The following is a 21,491-nucleotide window of genomic DNA, read 5'->3' as shown; positions in this document are numbered from 1 at the left end:
CGGCATCTTCCAATTTATTTTTTTGTTGGGAAGTTTCCTATTTTGATTTTTTCTTCTGAAGTTGTGGTGTATTCGTCTTTCTCATTTCCTTTTTATTAAAAAAAAAAAAAAAAACAATAGCGGGTTTCTGGGACACAGGCCCAATTACAGCCCGGTAAAAAGTTTGAGATGAAACATTAAAGCCCAGTAACGTAGCATCCATGTAAAAGGTAAGCACCAGAAATTGTTTGGCAATGTTCTATTTTTTAAAATGTTTTTAAAATTATTTTTAAAGTTTTTTTATATTTTTTTATTTATTATTTTAATATGTCAAAGTAAAAAAATTAAAAAAATACTATTTTAATAAATTTTTAATTAAAAAATATTATGCATTACATTGTTTGTACTAAAAAACTAAAGTTTGGATGTTAAATTACCTCCCCACTATTTATATTATTTTTTTATATTTTCTATAATTATATATACATTAATAAAATTATTGAATAAATATGAAAAATATTATAAAAATAAAAATTTACTCGATTCTGAATTCTAGTGACTTGACCTTACTTGAGACCTTCTCATTCCTGAATTAAAGGGCGTGGGCATGGATCCGCATGACCCATGGGAAGCTTTCCATGAAATATGATAATTAGGTTAGAGAATTTTTTATTTTTTTATTTTTATAAATGGGAGGCTATAATGTTTCCTTTTGTAATACAGCAAAACATAATTAATTAGGAGTAGATGATCATGCATAAATATGATAAGGCCAAGCATTATCTTAGATGTATGGAATGATTTTTCTAACATTTAAAGTGTGTTTGGTAGTGTGGTTGAGAGTGTTTTTCAAATAACTTTTCGTGCCAAAATACATGCCAATGATGTTTTTTTATTTTTTAAAAATCATTTTTGACATCAGCACATCAAAACGATCCAAAACGTACAAACCATATTAAATTTTAGCTAAAAAAAAAATTCAAATTTTTTGGGAACGCAGGTTGAACCGCATTCCCAAACGCTTCCTTAGAAGTTTAATATCATCTATGTTCTTGTTTTGTATCGTTTTTATTCATGCTTTTTAAATTGTTTTTTATTTGAAATACATTAAATTTATGTTTTTTTAAGTTTTATTTTGATGGTTTTGATATATTAATGTTAAAAATAAAATAAAAAAATCATTTCGATGTATTTTTAATTGAAAAGCACCATATACCATAATATCAAACACATAAAAGCAGTCTATCTGGGATTTCCACTGAAAAAATTATAGACCTTATCACGGATATATTTACAAGATAGCATTTAATTATTATCTCGAGATAAAAATAGAAGAAACATATTTTTATAAACTTTTTATTTTGAAATGACAAAAAATTACTCTAAAACTATTATAAAACATATTTATTTTATGTCTAATTTTTTATTTTTTTTATCATGGAATACTAATCAAATACAATAACTTTTTCTCCTTGTTGTTCTGGATTTTGTATGATCTATATCATGAGCAAGTCGTTATCAAATTATCGAAGGATTCATATAGTCTTCGAGAAAAAAATATGAACACCCAAATTAACTATCAGTAAAGGACAAAGAGAAAACAAAAGGAATTTTTATCCTAATGTAAAAAGCAATTCATGATAAAATAAAGACATAATAGTCGAAATTTAGGGCACGTATTTTGTTTCATCCCTCTCTTTTAACTCTAACAAAATTATTCTTTGAAAACCATCTAGGTGGTGGCTCAGTGGTAAAAACTTGAGGCTAAGAGATTTGCTCCCTCTGTGGTTGCTCATATGATGGCCACTGGAGGCTTACATTGTCGTTAACTTCAGGGCCCGTGGGATTAGTCGATGTGCGCGCAAGCTGACCTAGACACCCACGTTAAACTAAAAAAAAAAATATTATTCTTTGCAACCTCATAGCTTTTGAGAGAAAAAAAATAGAGACCGGAAAACAATATATATAAAAAATAGATATAAAAGTGTATTTAATATAGAAGTGTAAGATAAAATGATTATTTCCATATTTTATTTTGTTATGACAGATAAGATAAAATAAAACGTGAAAAAAATCTATTTTATCCTTAATATGTATTGTTGTCAAATTTATATATTTAAAAAGAAAATAATTAAATATTATATGTGACCCAGGCATTGCCCCGAGATAACCCCTGAATCAAGTTTTAAAACTATAATAATAACTATTTTTATTTTAAGTTAAACATGAGACCCAGACCTTACTCCAAGTCAGATTTTTTAAAACTATGATGATAATTATTGTTGTCCTTATGTTGACACAGGTCAACGCCCAACCTCACTCATGACTCAAACCGTGTCTTGGATCGATCATCGAATCGAGTTTTAAAATTATAATAATAATCATTTTTATTTTTACGCTAACTCGGGTAAATTTGACCTGTGACCCGAGCCTCAACAACTGACCCGGGTTTTGTTCCGGATCGACCCTCGAGTTGGATTTTAAAATTATGATAATAACAATTTTTATTTTTACATGTCTTAGTTAGACAATTTTAAAATTAAGAGTTTTTTACAAAGATATTTAAGGAAAAAATAAATATTTTTTTATACCTCATGTTTTGAAGATATAAATATTTACTATAAAATTATTCCAAAAACAAATTTATTTTTACATCTTTATAAAATAGTTATTTCTTCACGGTCACCTTTCAACTAGTTTACATGGATTGAGAGTTGGAAAAAAAAAACACAAGAGAAATTGAATTTTTCGGAGTAGCTGGTATGGATGATGGCATGCAAAATTTTTATGGTATATATAAGTAATTAATGGCATTCTACTGACAAAAAGAAAAGAAATAAAATAAAATCCAAAATAATAAAATATTTTCACTTAAAATATTTTTTTTACTCATACTTGTATCTTTCATTAAAATAGATTATAACAAATAACTATTAGGCTATTATTAATTATAATTTAAACACCATAATTTTTTTAAAATAAATCATTTATCTCGCTTTGAATAGTTAGCGTTATATATATTTTTTTTTTACCAAATATCATAAGAAAAAAAATCCAATGATAGAACTTAGAAAACACTAGAGGTTGTTGCGAGTGTGATGCAATTAGAAGCGTTTGAAAATGCGGTACAAACAATATTCCTTTAATTTTCGAAATTTTTTTACTTAAAATTAATATTTTTTAGTATTTTTAGATTGTTTTGATTCATTGCTATCAAAAATAATTTTTAAAAAATAAAATAATATTATTTTAATGTATTTTCAAATAAAAAATATTTTAAAAAACAATCACAACCACACTAACCACACTAAACCCTTCTAAATCTCATGCAAAATGATTGCTAATAAACTATAGTTAGCCGTGCTAAATTCTAATTAGGGCACTGAAACAAGAATGATCACAAGAGCATCAAGATCGAACAACCACGCCATACGATAATGTTTATTAATGCGACAGACAATATATCAATTAATTCTTTATATTAATGTGTCAATGAACATTTCATTATTTTCGGGAATAATATTTTTTTCTCAATCCAAGATAGTCGAAACTCCTCGTACCCAGCACGTGTGAGTAGCATTAATTATTTTTATTTTTATATTTTTTTTTATCTATAAGAGAATTTATTTTTTCAATATAAATTATTAATTTATTTGTTAAATAATAAATGTCAGCCAGGAGGATTTCCTCCTCCTGAGCACCAAGTGTATTATCTATAATCATATTAATTCAAAAATATGTCTGGTAGTGGTGGTGATAGTATATTGGCTAACGATTAACTTGAAATCCAACAACCGATTTAATCTCTGATTTATTTTTGCATTTTAAAAATGATTTTAAAATTTTTTGAAATTTTTTTTCTTTACTTCATATTAATATTTTTTTGAGTGTTTTTAGATCATTTTAATGCGATGATGTCAAAAATAATTTTTAAAAAATAAAAAAATATTATTTTGATACATTTAAAAAACACTTTAAAAAACAATCGCATCTATACTTTCAAACACGCTTAAGCCAGGTTTTTTAAAAAACTAACTCGAAATTAATTTATTTAACATGATAACTTGATAAGTTAACCTGAAAACTAATGATATTATATTAAAAAAAATTAAAATAATATTATTTTAATTAAAGAATTTGCCCGAAGAAGAAGTGATGAATAGGAGGAGGAGGAAGAGGGGTGGGATAAAGGAGGAAGAAAGAAAAAGAAAGTTCTTTGCGTCACTCACCACCTTGCAATTTGCTTTCTTCAATAATTTGATACTTTCCTTTTTTTATATATTTTATATTTGTTATTTAATATCTTATTTTCAAAAGGGACCCACACGTAAGCGCGTTAACTTTTATTCCACGCCAGGAACCCCACCACAATTGAAAAGGTCAAGATTCCTTTCCAAAAAATTGAATCGCACCTGATCCTTCCACGTCATCAAGAGGACCCACTTGAGTGCCAGTTTTCACCAGTCATGGACGACCCAGATGCTCCCATTAAGCTTCCTTGGGAACTCTCTGAATCTTACCCTATCATCCGCACATAGTAGTTGCCCCTTTTAGCATTCTCACCGCACAACACCGTTACTGTTTGTTTTTGTCTCGCTTTTAAACAATTTAATTTTTTTTCTTTAATTTAATTTTTTTTTTTTAGTATTATTACAATATATTTTTTAAAAAAAACAAACACCGACTGTTAATCACAATATCAAATCTCCATAACTTTCCTTCCCTCCTTGGGCTGGTAAAATTTCCTCAAGTTGTCTCTTCTCTTCCTTCCAACCATTCCAAAGCTTTGGAAGCAGGTCTAGGAATGGCAATGGAAAAAACTCAACCCAGGCGGTTATCTTCCCTGGTATTTTTCTTAGCTAACAAACACCATTTCTCTAGAAAATCTTCTGATAGACGTCTTGCAACATTTTGGCTCAAGATACCCGGTTAAACTAGGAGCAATGCTATACATGCAAACAAACAAATCTTGCGAAATTTCCATATTGCTACTTGTTATTTTTAACCAATCGTTCGATATTTTCGGGACCAGCACTTTCTATCATTTATTACATGACATATGAGTTTGTACGAGAATTTAGCGTGTAATTTTGTTTGTGTGCGAAGTGTTTTTCGATCTAAAATGTTGTAAAAAAGGAATGCTTTTAGCATAGTCACATCCTAACTGCAACATTTTCCAGACAAGGACAGCAAGCAATGCATCCACCAGCAAATTACAGAAAATGCAATCAGGTTAAGTCCAAAATATTGTGGTGGAGATATTAACACTCCACTTATGAAGAAGGGTGGTTAGAGAGTTAGCTGATCTCACCTACTACTCTGCACTCATATTTGACCCTTCTTCGCATTCTGAATAAACGAAACAGGTTGTGCTTGTGTCCTTTTGTAGCATCTTCTCTCAGGTTTATCCCTTCATTTTGCCCATTTTCCGATGGACACCAACTATTCCGATCTAGGCACACTGTTCCCAAACTTTTGACTCTCTCCACAAAGGAGAGCGCTAAGAACTCTAACCAAGATAATGAAATCATGATTCATCCAGCTGACATGTCTACACCTCATGTGCATTATCTGCACAAGGGGTCCAACCTGCACACATGTAGCATATACCACCCGATCCATGTGTGTCAGTCACGACCTAGATTGGCACTTCACATGTTACAAAGCAAGTTGACATTTCCAAAGAAATTTAATAAGGTGGGATTGATAGTTGCTAGGGATTGCAAAAATGATATTTTAAGTCCAATCTTCAACTTACTCTATCTCTGATTGTGATGGAAACACTTCACGCAAGAAACCCGCATCTAATGGTTGTTTGGGAAATCTGGCTATACCACCTAAAACAGTATCTTTCCTCTTTCTCCATTATCTTTCATGGTAAAATAACATGATGCATTGCTTTGGTCAACCTCTTGATAAAAACTACTAAAACAAGGAAGAACTGGAATCCATGACAAAGTTTACCATGGGTAAACGCTCTCTCCCAAATGAGACCATTTGAACGTCTGATGGGGGACAGGACTCGATATGAGTGAAAATCGCAACCTCTTCTGCTGGCTTGCCGCCATTCATCAAGCATGTTTTAGTCCCTTGAGGCTGTTTGAAGGGGAAACACCGAATGGTTGCCCCTGTTTCTTGTTTTACTCTCTTTTCATCCGCATCACTACAGTCAACAAACACAGCATAGTATTAGACATGCTGTGAGTCCCTCCCACTTTGATCTCAATACTGTAATTGTTTATCCACTACTAACATGAAGAAGAACAAAATAAACTACCTAGCTGACCAAGGACCCCTTGCCCATTTACCCAGGGATATTGCCGCTTTGAGTTCATCATATGAGCCCACATCCACAATGTTACTGCAAGAAAACATCAGAATAATATTAGATGTTTTTGACGAATACAGGAATCTGATGGACTTCATTACAGATGGCTGTGATTATTGGAATTGGTACACAACTACACAAATAAAAATAGCCTAATTGCAATCATGTGAAGCAGACTCTCAAAGCTTCCAGAACAATAATGCCATGCACAATGATAAAGTAACTATATATCTAGATCTAGAGATTTGATCAAAGTGCCTGAGGCTATTAAGATGAAGCATAAACTCCCAGTTTCATTGCTTTGGCAGTTTCCATCATGTGACAAAGTTAATGTTATATGAAATAGAAAACCTATGGTCTTAGGAAAACAATTCTTACATCCTTGCTAGTAAAAAAGCAATTTATTGCTTCCTGTGAATCATGCTGGCATTCCTTTTCATTCTGGTAGGATGGTCTACTATGATGATTATGCCTCGCGTGTTTGAAAAAGTCAACTTATTATTTGCATTATTAGACCACAACCTGTTTTTCTCCTAAAGAAGCCTATAGGTGCTATTACTGCCTTGACATCAAAGCAAAGTCCACAAAGAAAAGGATGTGAGCAGCAGTGGTATAGACATAAATATTAGCATTTTTATTGTGGCAGGGTGCAGAAATCACTGTTTATAAACAAATTCGTCACCAAGAGATTATGCTATAATTCTGAAAAATAATAATAGATGACCTCGATGAAAAGTAGACCTCGCATATCCAATAATTGATGCACATAACTAAGCTTCCACTACACATAATGTTTGAGCAAGAGAATGCACCTATCTCGAAATGATGTTGGCCTACCCAGAAGAGATGACTGGATCTCATCCAACTTGTCCTTGACATAAGCTTCTAAATTGAAGGCTCCATGGATATTCCAACACTTTTCCTTGCTTTCCAGGAACATCTCTCCTGATTTGACCATGACCACACTTCCACTTGAAACATCCCGGGGACCAATTTCAATCCTCAGAGGTACCCCCTCTTGAAACCAAAGTATTATTTAATATTTGCTTGAAAAAATAAGGGCTGTTCCACACGTTTCAAAGGCTTTCTTTTATGAAAAAAACAACTGAAACCATTTTTTTAAAAAACGTTTCAAAGGCTTTCTTTTTATGAACAGGGATAAGGGTTTGTGGTAGAAGTTGTTTATCAAAGTGCTTTTCACTTGGAAATGAATCAAAATAACGTTTTTTTCATTTTTGACAGCACATCAAGACAATCCAAAATCACCAAAAAAATAAATTTGAAACAAAAAAAAATCAAAAGCACGGTTGGGACTAATTGAAACTATTTTTTTTAAAATAAAATAAAAGTGAGGACCAGGTGTAGCAAGTCCAACACATTGCATAAGTCACACAATGACATAAGCATCCAAAATTGACATCAAGCACAAGAAGAAATGTACAATTCAGATTCTTTTTGACAGATTACCATAAGCTTTAATGACCGAGACACATCCGGGCACCTTTCATGAAAGTCATAATTAATTAGAGGGCTAAATCATTAATTAATTATTAATCTTTTCTTTTGTTCATGTACTTAAAATAAGAATAAGAACAGACCTTCATCTCCCAGAAATTGAACTTCCATCCCGGGGTTCTTTGATCCATGTCATCAAGTTTAACTTTGATACCAGCAGATTGCAAGTTTTCTTTTACAGAAGATGCTGTATTGAGAACTCCAGTTTTTTCATCCTCCTTTCTCCAGATTGGCACAATCACCACCTGGAAGAATGCAACACAGATAGGAAGAACAAATTGAAATGGTAGTATAGCTCATAAAACGAGTTGTTTGTTATCTACTAAACGTGAAAATGACAACTCGAAAACCTAAACTTTACTTTCATACAGGCACCTATCAGAAGACTGAAACCAAATGCTTATGCATAGACTGTCCTGATGAGATATTTTTCTCCAATAGACAAAAGATTGCTTGTCCAAGTACCTGAACACAGCAAGCACACCCCTGGGATGTGCTGCTATATTACAACCACAAAAGAGAGCAACAACAAGCTTCCTTAACAGAATGAAACATCTCTATTCTTAGATCAAGTACATAAAATTGAAAGACAGGTACCAAAGTACCTTTGATCTAAATGCATGTAAAACAACAATGATAATAACAAACACATATATGCTAACTTAAGAAATCACTAATAGAGATACACAAGTACCTTTATTGGTGCAAGTTTTGGTGTAGCATTAGACCAGAATCATCACCATGGGTCATAATTATACCACCAACAAAGCAGGTGCTGATAGCCCATGATGTCTGCCACACATGTTGCCTCTCTCCAATTTCATCCATAAACTGTACAGGCACATAATTTCTGTTAAGATCATGGACTTCTCAAATTATAAGTAAAATTCAGTAGTGAGGGGAAGGAAAGGATCGATTTCTTTATTTGGTAGGTTAAAAGGAAAACATGAAAAAATATCAAGGAGAAAAAAGTCATTGGCAGAGAACAGACAATCAACAAAGTCCGGTATTCACCCATGCATCCAAATGCACATAGGCGAAGAATAAGCAGGATATTACCCTTTACTGGTGTTTATGTACACTTCTTGAAGACAATGGCAACACAGCTAAACGATTTAACAATCACACCTAGGTTAAGAGTGCAAAATGCTGGACCAATGAGATGATCATTGTTGTGCTACCACTGAGTTAAGCTTAGACACTTGCCATAGAAGCTGATAAAGTTAAAACTCGGACATGGCCAACTGAGCCACTTCATATCAGAGAATGCAATGGGAGATATATTGTAATTGCTTGCCAGAATAAGAATGGGTGCACGCAAAGGTCTTGGTGCCTTTAAGTAGTGTCTTGATAATGAGCAAGAACACAAGTGTCTTTGAGGGGCTGTGTACAAACACTTGTACTCATGTTTAGCTATCATGTGTTCACCTATGTGCCCAAATAAGCAAGACTCATAATACCTATATAAGTAGGCATTCTCTTATGTGCCAAACAAGCTTTGTTGAAATAAAACTCCACGTTATCATACAATCTCCTTTTTATCTTCCTCTTCTTTGTTTGCTTTATGCACATCACCACTGTGCAACCCAGTTGAATTGCTATAAACAAAACAAGGAGGCTGTTATGCACAAGGGTCTATTCTTGTGATACATGTAATTTGTATAGGGACATGAAAGGTGGTGGTATGTATAAGGTTAACAAAGAGGAAAGCATTGGATAAAACTATAACGTATGTGTACTTGGGGATTCTTATTCAAAAGAGCTTGCTTGTTCCAAACATGATGCCTCCTTCTAAAAGTGTTAGTAAGCTTGGTTATTGGACGTGTAGATGGATAGGTCTTACCTAACATTAGCCAAGCTTTAGTGCATGACACCTCAAAGACACTTGTCTTCTTGCATATTATCGGGACAAGACACCTAGACAATTGCATGCACCTATACACATGCTTGGATAATACACCTACATACTTGCATGCATTTCTGCTTCTCGCACACTACATTGCTATATACTGCACATGTATTACATAGGTTCCTTTTCTCCTTCATCATAAACGAGTGGCTACCAAACATAGGCATATGGTATTGGACAAAAACACTTTAAAACACCATGCCTAGGATAAGACTACAAAGCGCCGGACCCAATAAGGTGACCGGGAATTCAGGATAGTGCTGGCACCGAATTAAGCTATCTGTAGGCTCTTATACAGTCTAAAGCTCAGGCGTTGCCATCTGAACTACTTCATGTAGGACATGGTATTTAAGGCGCGTGGTTTTGCGAAGAGAAAAATAAACCGAACCACATGGTAGGTTAAGCGTTATAAATGTTACATAGACGGAAAACAAAAGGAATAGTAAAGGTAAGTTCATTCAGACTAATTGTTTATAGATGCCAAAATGCACACTGGCCATTTTGTTGTTTCTAAATCAAATGGAAGGGAATTTCCCAGGTAAATTAACCAGGATTTAACTCAAATCTTAAGTTGCAACATTTGTTTTTTCCCTATTCCATAATTATCCACAGGAACTAGCTGATAATTCACTAAAAAGGATTTAATTAATAAAATATATTTTCAAAATTACGCTGTTGACTTTTCTTTGCATCAAATGATATCATGCGAGAAATAGAGCAACAAAACACTCAGCTAGCAGCAACTCATAAAGTGTGTGAAATAATCTTATCTAGTAACTACTGACTAAAATACCTGCGTTCCAAAAGCCCAAGAAAAGCTTTGCCCAAGGCTGTGGCTAGTTCCGGCCTGTGATGCCTTCTGATCACCCATCATAGCCTCTATTGTATATGTCCTATCAGCACCAGCAAGAGTTCCCAGTTTTGATTTTCTACCTGTAATAACAGGTATTGCAGCTTGCTCATAAGCGAATTTTGTATAGACGTCGATCATCTGTAATGCCTGCGATTCAGCAGCGCAAATCCATTTAATGCAAATGCTAGTACGCTATCATATATCAAGCATACTACAGCTCAATAAAATGCAAACCTCGTTTTCTGCCTCCTCTGGATTGGCATGAGCTGTGTGACCCTCCTGCCACAGAAATTCAAGAGTCCTCGCAAATGGTTTTGTGCACATCTCTGATCTTGTGACATTTACCCACTAAAACAGAAAACAAAATATTAATAGGAAGGGGAAGGGGAAAAAAACAGTTGTACATAACAACCCTCCATGATTGGAAGCTATTCGCTACAGGTGACCAAACTTTTACATGGTTTACCTTGAGAGGAAGATACGATAACTATGAACCCACTGAGTAAACATGTGATTCACTATGGTTTCACTAGTGGATCAAACCTGCCACAACCTCAGCAAGTGCAACAATCAAAGCCAAAACTCAGGTCATTGTTTTTCAAGAAAATGAAACAACATAACATTTTCATCAACCCTTAAATTTCCAAGACTAGAAAAAATCAAATGTTACCACAAGTTTTTCTTCAAGTTCCTTTCCTCCCGTGATAGTTACAAGAGCCAGTTCTGGACTGAACCCCTCAACATGACTAGCTTCTTTCTCAATAAATGAGTATTGGTATAAACTACAGCACACAAATACCAGCATAAGAATTAAAGACAAACTCAAACAAAGTCCATCCACAAGAACACACACATGCAGTTTCAATTGTAAAAACAAACCATGCTACTTGAGCTCAGCTCTGATTTGTCTCATAAAAACATCATACACAAACTCATTTGTACGCAAAGAAAAGCAAATTAGTCCCATAATTCAAATTCAATATCATTCACAAACAAACTCAAACAATAGAATACTCAGCTCAAAGTGTCCATGACCACAGAATATGTCTTTAAGAATTGATTTTGGGAAAAGTTATATTAAGGCATACCACTTTGCTGTATTTCTAATAAAACAAAAACTACAAACTAATCCTTAGATGATAAATTGTTTAATTTCCTTAGTCGTTTTGTCACTATATCCTCAGCATAAACCTAGACTTATTAAAAAAAGTGAACAAACCGAGCTTGAGTACTTTCTTAACTCAAAGTTAACCTCGGACCCTTTTTCAACCTACCTAAACAAACCAAACACGGATCATAAGTCATAACACTCCACTCAACTCAAAACCTCAACTCAATCACAACACTGCATTTATAACATTCCACAGACAAATAAATAAATACCCCACAAAACAAGCCTGAGGAAAGTACGCGTTGCTATGTCCAGTCTTCTTATACTTCACCTTCGAATAATCCTGCAATGCCAAAACCCACAAAAAGCTCAAAACTTTCAACATCCCATTAAAAAAAAATCTCAAAATTATCTACTTTCAACTAAAAAGCTCGGATTTTTAAGGACCTGAATGGCTTCCCAGATGGCATAACCATAGGGACAAGTAACCATGGTACCACGAACCGGACCATAATCTGCAAGTTCAGCATTAGCAATGTTGTCAAGACACCAAGCATTGAAGTCTAAGAGACCGAGAGTGATTGCAGTTTGGTCATGGTTTGTTTGTTTCTTGGGGTTTTCAGTTGTGGATTATGCATGCAGTTTGAGAAGAGAAGGCGGCGGTTAGTGGTGGAGGGATGGAAAGTTTACTGCGGAGGGAGGAAGGGAGAGGAGAAGAGGGAGGTTGGTGAGGGGAGAACAGGAGATGATACCATTTCTGTGGGTTTTTTTTGTTTTAGGTAATTTAATTAGATCATTTTTTTTTTATGTTCCAAAAATATTTTAAAAATATTTTTTTTTCATTTGTAATTAATATTTGTTTAATGTTTTTAAAATATTTTAATATATTAATATTAAAAATAATTTTTAAAATATAAAAAAAATATTATTTTAATATCTTTCTAAAACACAAATCTTGATTATTATATAAATATTTTAAAAAAGATGAGGTTTTTGTTTTTCCATAAAGTGTACATTCTAGTCCCTATGCTTACAAAATGATTCATATAGATCCTAAAAGTAAAACTCTTGACCCCGATCACAAATTTGCTATTTGTTGCAAAGTTAACCCTCAAGCTAATTAAAACAAAATATTGTTCGATTATACATCAAGATTTCCTCCCTTTGTAAGAATATCATAAACCTTAACTAGATTTAAACATAACTAAATGGGTACGATAAGATGAGATCCCTTAAAGCCAATCCTCATAACCATTTAGGTTAAAAAAAATTGCCACATACAAGCATCACGTCCTAGCTTATGGTTTTGACATAAAAAAAATTAATTTAATTAAAAGAATATGGATTTAGACCTTTTATTGACAAAGGAAAAGCCAAGATGTTTCATATATGGAGGGCCGCATTATGCTAGGGAATGTACTAAGAGAGAAAAATTGAATGTCATTATGGTTAATGAAAGTGAACCTGAAGAGACAGTCATGCACGTCAACCCAATACGTGTGTTGAATTGGTATCAGAGCACGGTCTATTCTGTTTTGAGGACTTGGTCCGAGAGTGAATGTCATCAGGCAACATGGAGTCGATTTGAGAGAGACTCTCTCGTCTCGAAACTGTTCTAGGTCCTGTGGCTGAAAACGAAGAACAATCCATGAACCAAAAACTTGCATACGCAGTAGAAATGGCTGAGAGGGCTGCGAGGCAGTATGTGAACTTTACGGCAGATGTGAGTCGTAAGTTCAAAGATCTTGAGGGTGAGATCGCTGTTCTGAAGGAGGCAATAGTGAGCATCCCTGGGGCAGTGGTTCATCCAAACCGAAAATATTGATATTCGATTATATATCAAGATTTCCTCCCTTTGTAAGAATATCATAAACCCTAACCAGATTTAAACATAACTAAATGGGTATGAGATCTCTTAAAGCCAATCCTCATAACCATTTGGGTTAAAAAAAAATTGCCGAATACATGCATCACGTCCTAGCTTAATGATTGGTTTTGACATAAAAAAATTTAGTTTAATTAAAAGAATATTTTTGGATTAGTTTATATGTCAACTAAAATTAAATTTAAAATTTAGATTATTATCTAAAAAAAACATATTAAATTCATCTAAATGAAATATATCATGTATTTAAAATTTTCCATGAATAATTTATACACAAGCGAGCTAAAATATTTACTAATTTATTTACGACAACCCTCCTAGATTTGGACACAACATTGTTTTTTCTCAATCCAATACAAAATAATTTTGAAACTAAAAATCCAAAATAATAAATGTATTCCAAGGATGGATTAGGATCCATTTTTTTTTTTTTTTCTAGGCCTGGATTCCTTCGGCAGGTTTTCTTGGATGGGGCTTGAAATGTACAAGGCCTGGCCCAGTGGCTACAGTCTTGAGCTTGTGTGATAGTCTTGGGCCTGGCCCTCCAATGAACCGTTTTCTTATTCCTTTTCTTTTTCCGTTTTTAGAGTGCTAGGAAGCCTAGTTGTTACTTGTCGTACCTCCGAAAAAGAATTTAGTTAATTGGATTTTCAATAATATTACTTTATTTTTTAAAAAATCATCATCGAATTAATGGGATCAATCTAATTGGATTAATCGATTAATATTAAATTAATATTTTTAAAAATTCAATTTAAAATCTCATTCCAATTAGGACCAGATAACGAGTTGTTTGTTCAGGATAACTTCTCGGGTGGATCAGATTTAGCAACTAAAAAGGGGAGAAAAATTGAGATTTGAGCTAAATCTTTTTTCTTTGAATTAAATGCTCATGAATTAATTTTCACTATTAAGAGCATCGAGACCAACAAGAGCCGGGTGACACTCGTTCATGCTGTGCCACTGGATGAAAAAGGATAAAAAGTACCACAACTTTATTATAAAGTTTAAATAAAATGTAAATATTAAGAGACAAAAAAAGGGTTTTGACTTTACTATTGTGTAAAGTGACTTTGATCTCATTTGGTGACATGTTCGTGATAATCTATTCAGCCCGTCAAATCCAACCATCTATGGACACCATTGCTAATTTTCTTTATTTTACTCTTACTTTATACAGTGTAGTAATTTTAATTTTTTTAGACAAATTAAAACAACACAACTTTCAAAAAAAAAATTACAAAGTGTTAATCGAGTCACAGCAAATTAACATGTCAAGTTGATCGAGTTGAACCGAAATTGAATCTAATTAAATTTCAATTAATTCAATTTCAAAATCATCTCAGATCAAACTATTCACTCGATTAAACATGATGGCCGAGTTTAATAATGATATTTACTTTAAAATTCACACAATTAGCTTAGCTAATTGAATTCTAATGTCAGTTATATTCTTTTGTTCTTCTTTTTTCCCTGCTCGTTTCAAAAAGCATTTGTTTCCTTTCCCATTTTTAGGTCACACATAGTAACTGTTTAGCCACTGCCATGTGTGTGAAACCTTCCATGACAACTCGAATTATTATGCATTTGTTAGGGTTTTTCCATGGAGAAGTGTGCAACTTGTGCATCACACGTTTTGCTGGTGTCAATAAGCATTGAGTGATTGATCATTGAAGGTGAGTCCGGGTGTTCTGCAGAGACGATATTCAGTTATATTTATTTATATATTCAATTAATTTGGGATATATTTAAAATTTTCAAGCTTTAAAACTATTTATTTATTTATTTCGAGTTGGATAGGCATTTGTCCGTACCGACCATAAACCCGACCTTTTCTTACAAGTTTTTCATGAGTCATATAAAGTCTAAATTTTTTTTTTAGTTTAACATGGGTGTCCGGGCTAGCTTGCGCGCACCTCGACTAATCCCACGGGCTCTGAAATTAACGACCATGTAAGCCTCCAGTGGTCATCATATGAGCAACCACAGGGCTCGAACCTGAGACCACAGAAGGAGCAAACCTCTTGGTCCCAAACTCTTACCACTGGGCACCACCTAGATAGTTAAGTCTAAATTTTTTTTTATCTATGCAAGTCGGTTCAGTCAATATACATCAGTTTCCGGTGAAATGATCATCACTGATAATTATTGATCCATGTTCGTGCTTGAAAGAACAAGTGTCACTTTGGAACACTGAATTCGGGCTTATGGTTGCAAAGGTTTGCAGTTCCCCTCACTTGATGATGTCTTTTCATCTTAAAGTATGGATAGATGTTTCTAATCTTAGGTACCAAAATAGTAAAACAAATTCCCTTGTCCTCCTCCAACCTCTTCAGTTGCATCGATCATGTAATGTCCGTAGCTCAATAATTCAAAAAAGAATCTCGTAGCTCAAATTTTGTAAGAAATCATTAAGTTCTACTCTCATGTCCACATGAATGCGAGAGTGAATCATCGAATAATCTTCGTGGTTAAGAGGGTATTTGAAAGGATGATAACAGTTATTTTTCAAAGTGTTTTTCACTTGAAAGAATATACTTCTATTTTCAAGATTCCCCAATAGATGATAACTACAAATTATTCATACCATAAATGCTATCTTAAGGAAATTTTATTTACTTATGGAAATTCAATCACTTATATGATATCAATTTAATTATTGGAGATACTATATGATTGCTATGTATGTATAGTATATGTATATAATTAATGGGTACTCAACACGTAACCTACAAACAGTGTGAATGCTCCATCCTTCTTTCTTCTTCCTCTTCGTCTTCTTTACCAATAAATATCCGCATCTTAACCAAAGTACTTAATAATTTTAAATCGAATAAACATATACTACTTAAAAAAAAAATTAAACTCATTTTATAAAGAGATCTATTCTTTTTTTTAAAAAAAAAAAACTCAAACCAAAAACAATTCATTGTCAAAAAAGACATTAATGTCAACTAAACAAAAAAAATCCATTTACTAGTTATGAATAGTATTATTAAAATCGACCCGGACTAACAAGTCAATCCAATAAACAATTGTTTTAAAACCTAGTTTGAGCTATATTTTAAATTAAATTAGATGAGGATTAATTATTAAAACCGACTCAACTTGACAAATCAATCCAATAAATAGTTATTTTGAAATCTAGTTTGAGCTATATTTCAAATTAAATTAGATGAGAATTAACCCAATTAAAATCCAATAAAATCAATCTATGATTTGATTAATCATTTTTATTTCAAAACAAACCGATACAGTTTAAATTAAATTAACTTGTTTCATATCACCCAACCCCTGAAGAAGTATAACAAGCCAAATTTAATAATTTTGGCGACAAACACTATGGGCAATTGAGAAAGTTGAAAGCCTTTTATTATGATTTTAACTATATCTAGCAATTCCCCTCTATTAAAGTATCATTGATTTAAAAAAGCAAGCAAACTAAATCACACAAGTGTTAGCAAATAACACCAAACACATAGATTCCTTCACACACACACACACACACACACACACACACACACACACACACACACACACCTCACATTTAATATTAATAATAATAATAATAACAACAATAATAAATGCAAATGAAGAGAATCTTCCTTCCTCAAATTCATCCAAACACTCCTTTTATATTATTTCGTTTGGTGGATTTTCTTTCCATTTTCATAAGCAAAAAAAAAAGATAAAAATAATACTAAAAATAAGTATACATATACTTTAACAATAACACTAAACAATTAATAACAACAGCAACAGTAATAATAATATAAAAGAAAGAAAGTGAAGTTAACGCCAAGCAGATGCGACTGTGAGAGTTTTTCCCATCCAACCGAAACATACCCCACCATTCTCTTCTTTAACACTAAATCCTGGGTTAACTCTGTTTGCTAAACTCAATCTCGTTTTCATCGACTCGGCTATGTTGTGACTCAGAGGCTTCAACTCGAACCCTGCCATGCCCATCCGGGCCCGCCATTTTCCAAACACCTCGCATCTTTCAACACGGTCCCTCCCTTCACAAGCAACCGAGTTTACCATCCTCCGCCCCAGTCCCTCCTCGACCTTGGCTCGCTCCGAGTTATCCCCTTTAACCGTTGACTCAATCGAGTCGAATAGCGCTCCGTAATATGAACAGGATTCGTTCACGCGCGCCATGAATGGGGCCGTGTTGGTATTCATTTCTTGCTCCACTACAGTCACCACGCGCGGCGCCAGCCCCTTCACGCGCCTCAAAAGCTCATCCCTGGGATTCTCGGTGGAGGACACGCTCTCGTCCGGCATTCTATACAGCTTGAACGCAAAATTGACAGCCAATGCCTCGTCCGGCTCGCACCCGAGGGACTCCCGAGTCAACTCACTGAGTTTGCAGCTCACAACGTTGAAACACAAATTCAGACCAACTCGACGAGCGAGTTGGGTAAGCGTTTCACCAACTAGCCTCAGCCTCTCCTCCTCTACGCCATTGCTATCAGCAGCAACGGCTGTGATCTTAACAATGGCTGGCTTCGAATTCTGAAGCCCAGAAAGCGCGTGTAGAAGGTTCTTGTATTGCCCTCCATGACCAATATCAAAATCAACAACATGGAAGCCATTGCTGGAAGTGTTCGCCTCTTGTTCTTGCTCTCTTGTAGCGTCAATGATGGCAAGATTGGCAGCCATGAAACCAAGTTTGAAACAAGGAGACAGGTCGTATAACAACTGGGTTGCATCCACATGTTCCTTGCTATACAGCTCCATTACAGAAGTTGTGTTTTCAGAAGAATTAAGCCGGGATTTTAAAGCCATCAACATGTACTCAATCAATCTCTGCTCAGAATTCCCTCCTGGGCTCGAAACCAGAGACACACGAGTCAAGATCTCAGTGTAAACATCAGTTTTACCTTCGTAAATTGCTGATGCTGCTTCGATTACTGTCTGTTTCGAAACCGGAGTTGTGACCGTTGAAAATGAGGATGAAGATGATGAAGTGGGTGATGGAGAAATCGGATTATTACAAGAAGAAGAAGTGATGAGATTATGTATTGTTTCAGACCATTCACTGTTAGTGTTCGTTATAACACTGACGGCATCACCTTCTTGGTTATCGTCGTCGTCGTCAAGAAGCTGTTTTTCCAGTTCTTGAAGCTGGTTCAGCATCTTTTTCTCCCGATCTTGGCCCATAACTATTCCATTTCCTCCTCCGTTTTGATTCTGTAACATATTCACATACGGCATCATGCTGTTGTTGCTGCTTCTGTTGTTGTTGATGATACCAATAGGACTAATTAGATTCATGGGCTGCTGCTGCTGATGTTGTTGGTGGTGTTGGGGTCGAAGCTGTTGAAGAAGAGGGAGCCCGTAACGTTGAGACATTAAGGAAGGGAGCTCAGGAGACAGGTTGCTAACAGAGAAATCAAGGGTGGAAATCGGAGACGTGTTCTGTTGGAAAATATTGTTATTAATCCTCGGCTTTACAGACCGGAGAAGAAGATTGTTCAGTGCTGCTTGGTTTAACAGGTTTTGTTGCGGTGGTGATTGTTGAAATGCTTGAAAATCGGCAAGTGTTCGCTTGCCGATCAAGGTGGTGGTAGCGGTGGTTGTGGGAAAGATTGCTCTATGTTGAGCGATCTGTTGGTAATTATGAGAAGACAAATTTTGGTCAAGAAAAATTTGGTTGGTTCTATAAGGAGGCAGTGATGATGGGTTGTGGTGGTTATTTGTTAGGTTCATGGTGGGTATAATAGGTGATCTATTGGTGTAGAAATCTTGGACGCCACCGCCACCGCCACCGCCACCGCCTGAAAACCCAGAGGCCATGAGAATTTGAGTTTTTCCAAGAACCCCTTTCTTGTTTTCTTGGAGGATCACAGAGAGAAACGCATTATGGGGGAGGTTTGTTTATGGGGGAAAAGCGAGTGTATGAGAGAGCGAGAGAGTTTCTCTTATGAGGGTGAAATGATTGTTGATAGAATATAACGGAGAATGTCACCGCTTGATTTCTTCTGTTTCTTGAAGATCAACGGTGATTAATTGAGTTGTAACATACTTTTGTTCGCGTGGAGTTAGTAGGACATTATCTACGCTTGTTAGGAGTGCGTGCTTTTCAAATTTTTTTTATTAAACTCTTCAAGCTTATTAGAGTGTTTTGTTTTATAAAATGTTTTTTTATTTTAAATATATTAAAATAATATTTTTTTTTAATTTTTTAAAAACAAATTTAAAAATGCAAAAACAAATGGATTTTTAGAGTCTATTTTTTTTGTTTAAAAAATATTTTTAAAATTTTTTAATGATTTTGAATCGTTTTGATATTCTAATGTCAATAATAAATTTTTTTAAAATAAAAAAAATATTATTTTGATATATTTACAAGAGAAAAATACTTGAAAAAACAGTCACTGCCATAATCTCAAATACTATCTTAATTGGAAAACCAAAACCCGATCCAAATTTGAATTTTTAATTGAATCAAATTAGAAATTAATTGGTAAGACTCGAATAACCTTATCAGAATTTTAGCAACTAGGTTCACTTAACAAAATCTTGTCCAAACCTTAAGTCAGTACTATTTTTTTAAAAATAAAACAATATCATTTTATTAAAAATAATTAATTCAGGTTGATTTTCTCTTCAACAACTATGTTTTCCATCATAAGTTGATTATCATATTTATCTAGCTATGGTAATTTATGTTATAAGTTTAGCATGTTCAATAAATAATTTTATTTATTTATTTAATAATAAATCCTTGAAAGGATTTTAAGGGAAAAATTAGGTTGTATGTCATTTTTGCATTTCTTTGTCACCCCCTAAAAAGGGTATTTCCTTTTCATTCCAGGGGTTATATCCTTGGAATTATAAGACAAAGAAGATTCACACCTTTTTTTTTTTTTTGGGGTTAAACTAGCTAGCTAGCATCCATTAATTCAATTGATTATCTTTCTATGACTGACATTATTTTTTTTCTTTTATTGTGATCTCCTAAATACTATGTGCACTTAAATTTAATTTTTTTTTATTTAATCAATTATAAAAACAAAGTATAATGACTAGTAAATTATGGTAGTGCTGGAGTGATTTTCTCAGTAACTAATTATTATTATCATTATTATTATTATTTGATTAACGTGGGTATCTGGGTCAGCTTGCATGCATCTCGACTAATCCAACGGGTTCTGAAGTTAATGATCATATAAGCTTTCAATAACCATTATATTAACAACTACATGACTTGAATTTAAAATCATAAAAAATAAGAACTTTTTGATACTAAATTTTTCCGTATCTTATGGTTAACTAATTTATTTTTTATTCGAACAGATTATCCAATGTTTGACAAATTTGTTATTTATATCTTGAATATGATAATTTAATAATTATATGTACACGTGTCATGTCATAGACTCCTAGTACATAGCTAGGCTCTTAGGAGTGTGGACACGCGCTTTTCTTAGGAACGTGATGATAAACCTGAAACTTGTGTGAAGTAGATGATCTTTTTATACGGGGAGGAGGCAGTGATCACCTGACAGGACAGTTACGACCTGTTCTAAAAAGCGAACGACAATAACCCTAAGAAATGCAACCCAGAACGGCAAGCGAAAATGACTTATCGGACGCGTGTCACAACAAGGAAGAGCTTTGAGCTAGGCTTCGGTAACTGAGCCGTTAGTTTCAAATTTTCTCCTTTCGGGTCCCCCTGATTCCAAATTGTAGTAGCTGTTTTGTCTTAAAACCAAGTTTATTCCCGGTTGATTACTCACAGGTGTCGGTCATTAACACGGAGAATTCCAAAAACAATAAACAAGAATTTTTTTTAATTTTTAATTTTTCAATATTTACTTAAATTTGAAAAAAAAACAAAGTGAAATGACTATTTTTTAAAATTTTATTATTTTTCAACATTTTATTTATCAAATTTTATCA

At 33.8% G+C, this 21,491-nt stretch overlaps 1 protein-coding gene and 1 pseudogene across 1 annotated transcript; both read right to left on the bottom strand.

Moving 5' to 3' along the window:
* Positions 1 to 4,948: 4,948 nt before the first annotated feature.
* On the bottom strand, positions 4,949 to 12,325 carry LOC18097564 (proline--tRNA ligase, chloroplastic/mitochondrial-like; annotated as a pseudogene).
* A 4,870-nt stretch (positions 12,326 to 17,195) lies between these two features.
* On the bottom strand, positions 17,196 to 19,518 carry LOC7493597 (scarecrow-like protein 8). The gene has a single exon (XM_002305878.4). The coding sequence runs from the start codon at positions 19,380 to 19,382 to the stop codon at positions 17,373 to 17,375; it is 2,010 nt and encodes a 669-aa protein (XP_002305914.2). The 5' UTR covers positions 19,383 to 19,518; the 3' UTR covers positions 17,196 to 17,372.
* Positions 19,519 to 21,491: the final 1,973 nt, after the last annotated feature.

The sequence above is a fragment of the Populus trichocarpa genome, chromosome 4, assembly GCF_000002775.5.
Source record: "Populus trichocarpa isolate Nisqually-1 chromosome 4, P.trichocarpa_v4.1, whole genome shotgun sequence".
Classification (NCBI taxonomy): Eukaryota; Viridiplantae; Streptophyta; class Magnoliopsida; order Malpighiales; family Salicaceae; genus Populus; species Populus trichocarpa.
Note: the sequence above shows the minus strand (reverse complement) of the source record. Positions and strands in the feature narration are given on the sequence as shown.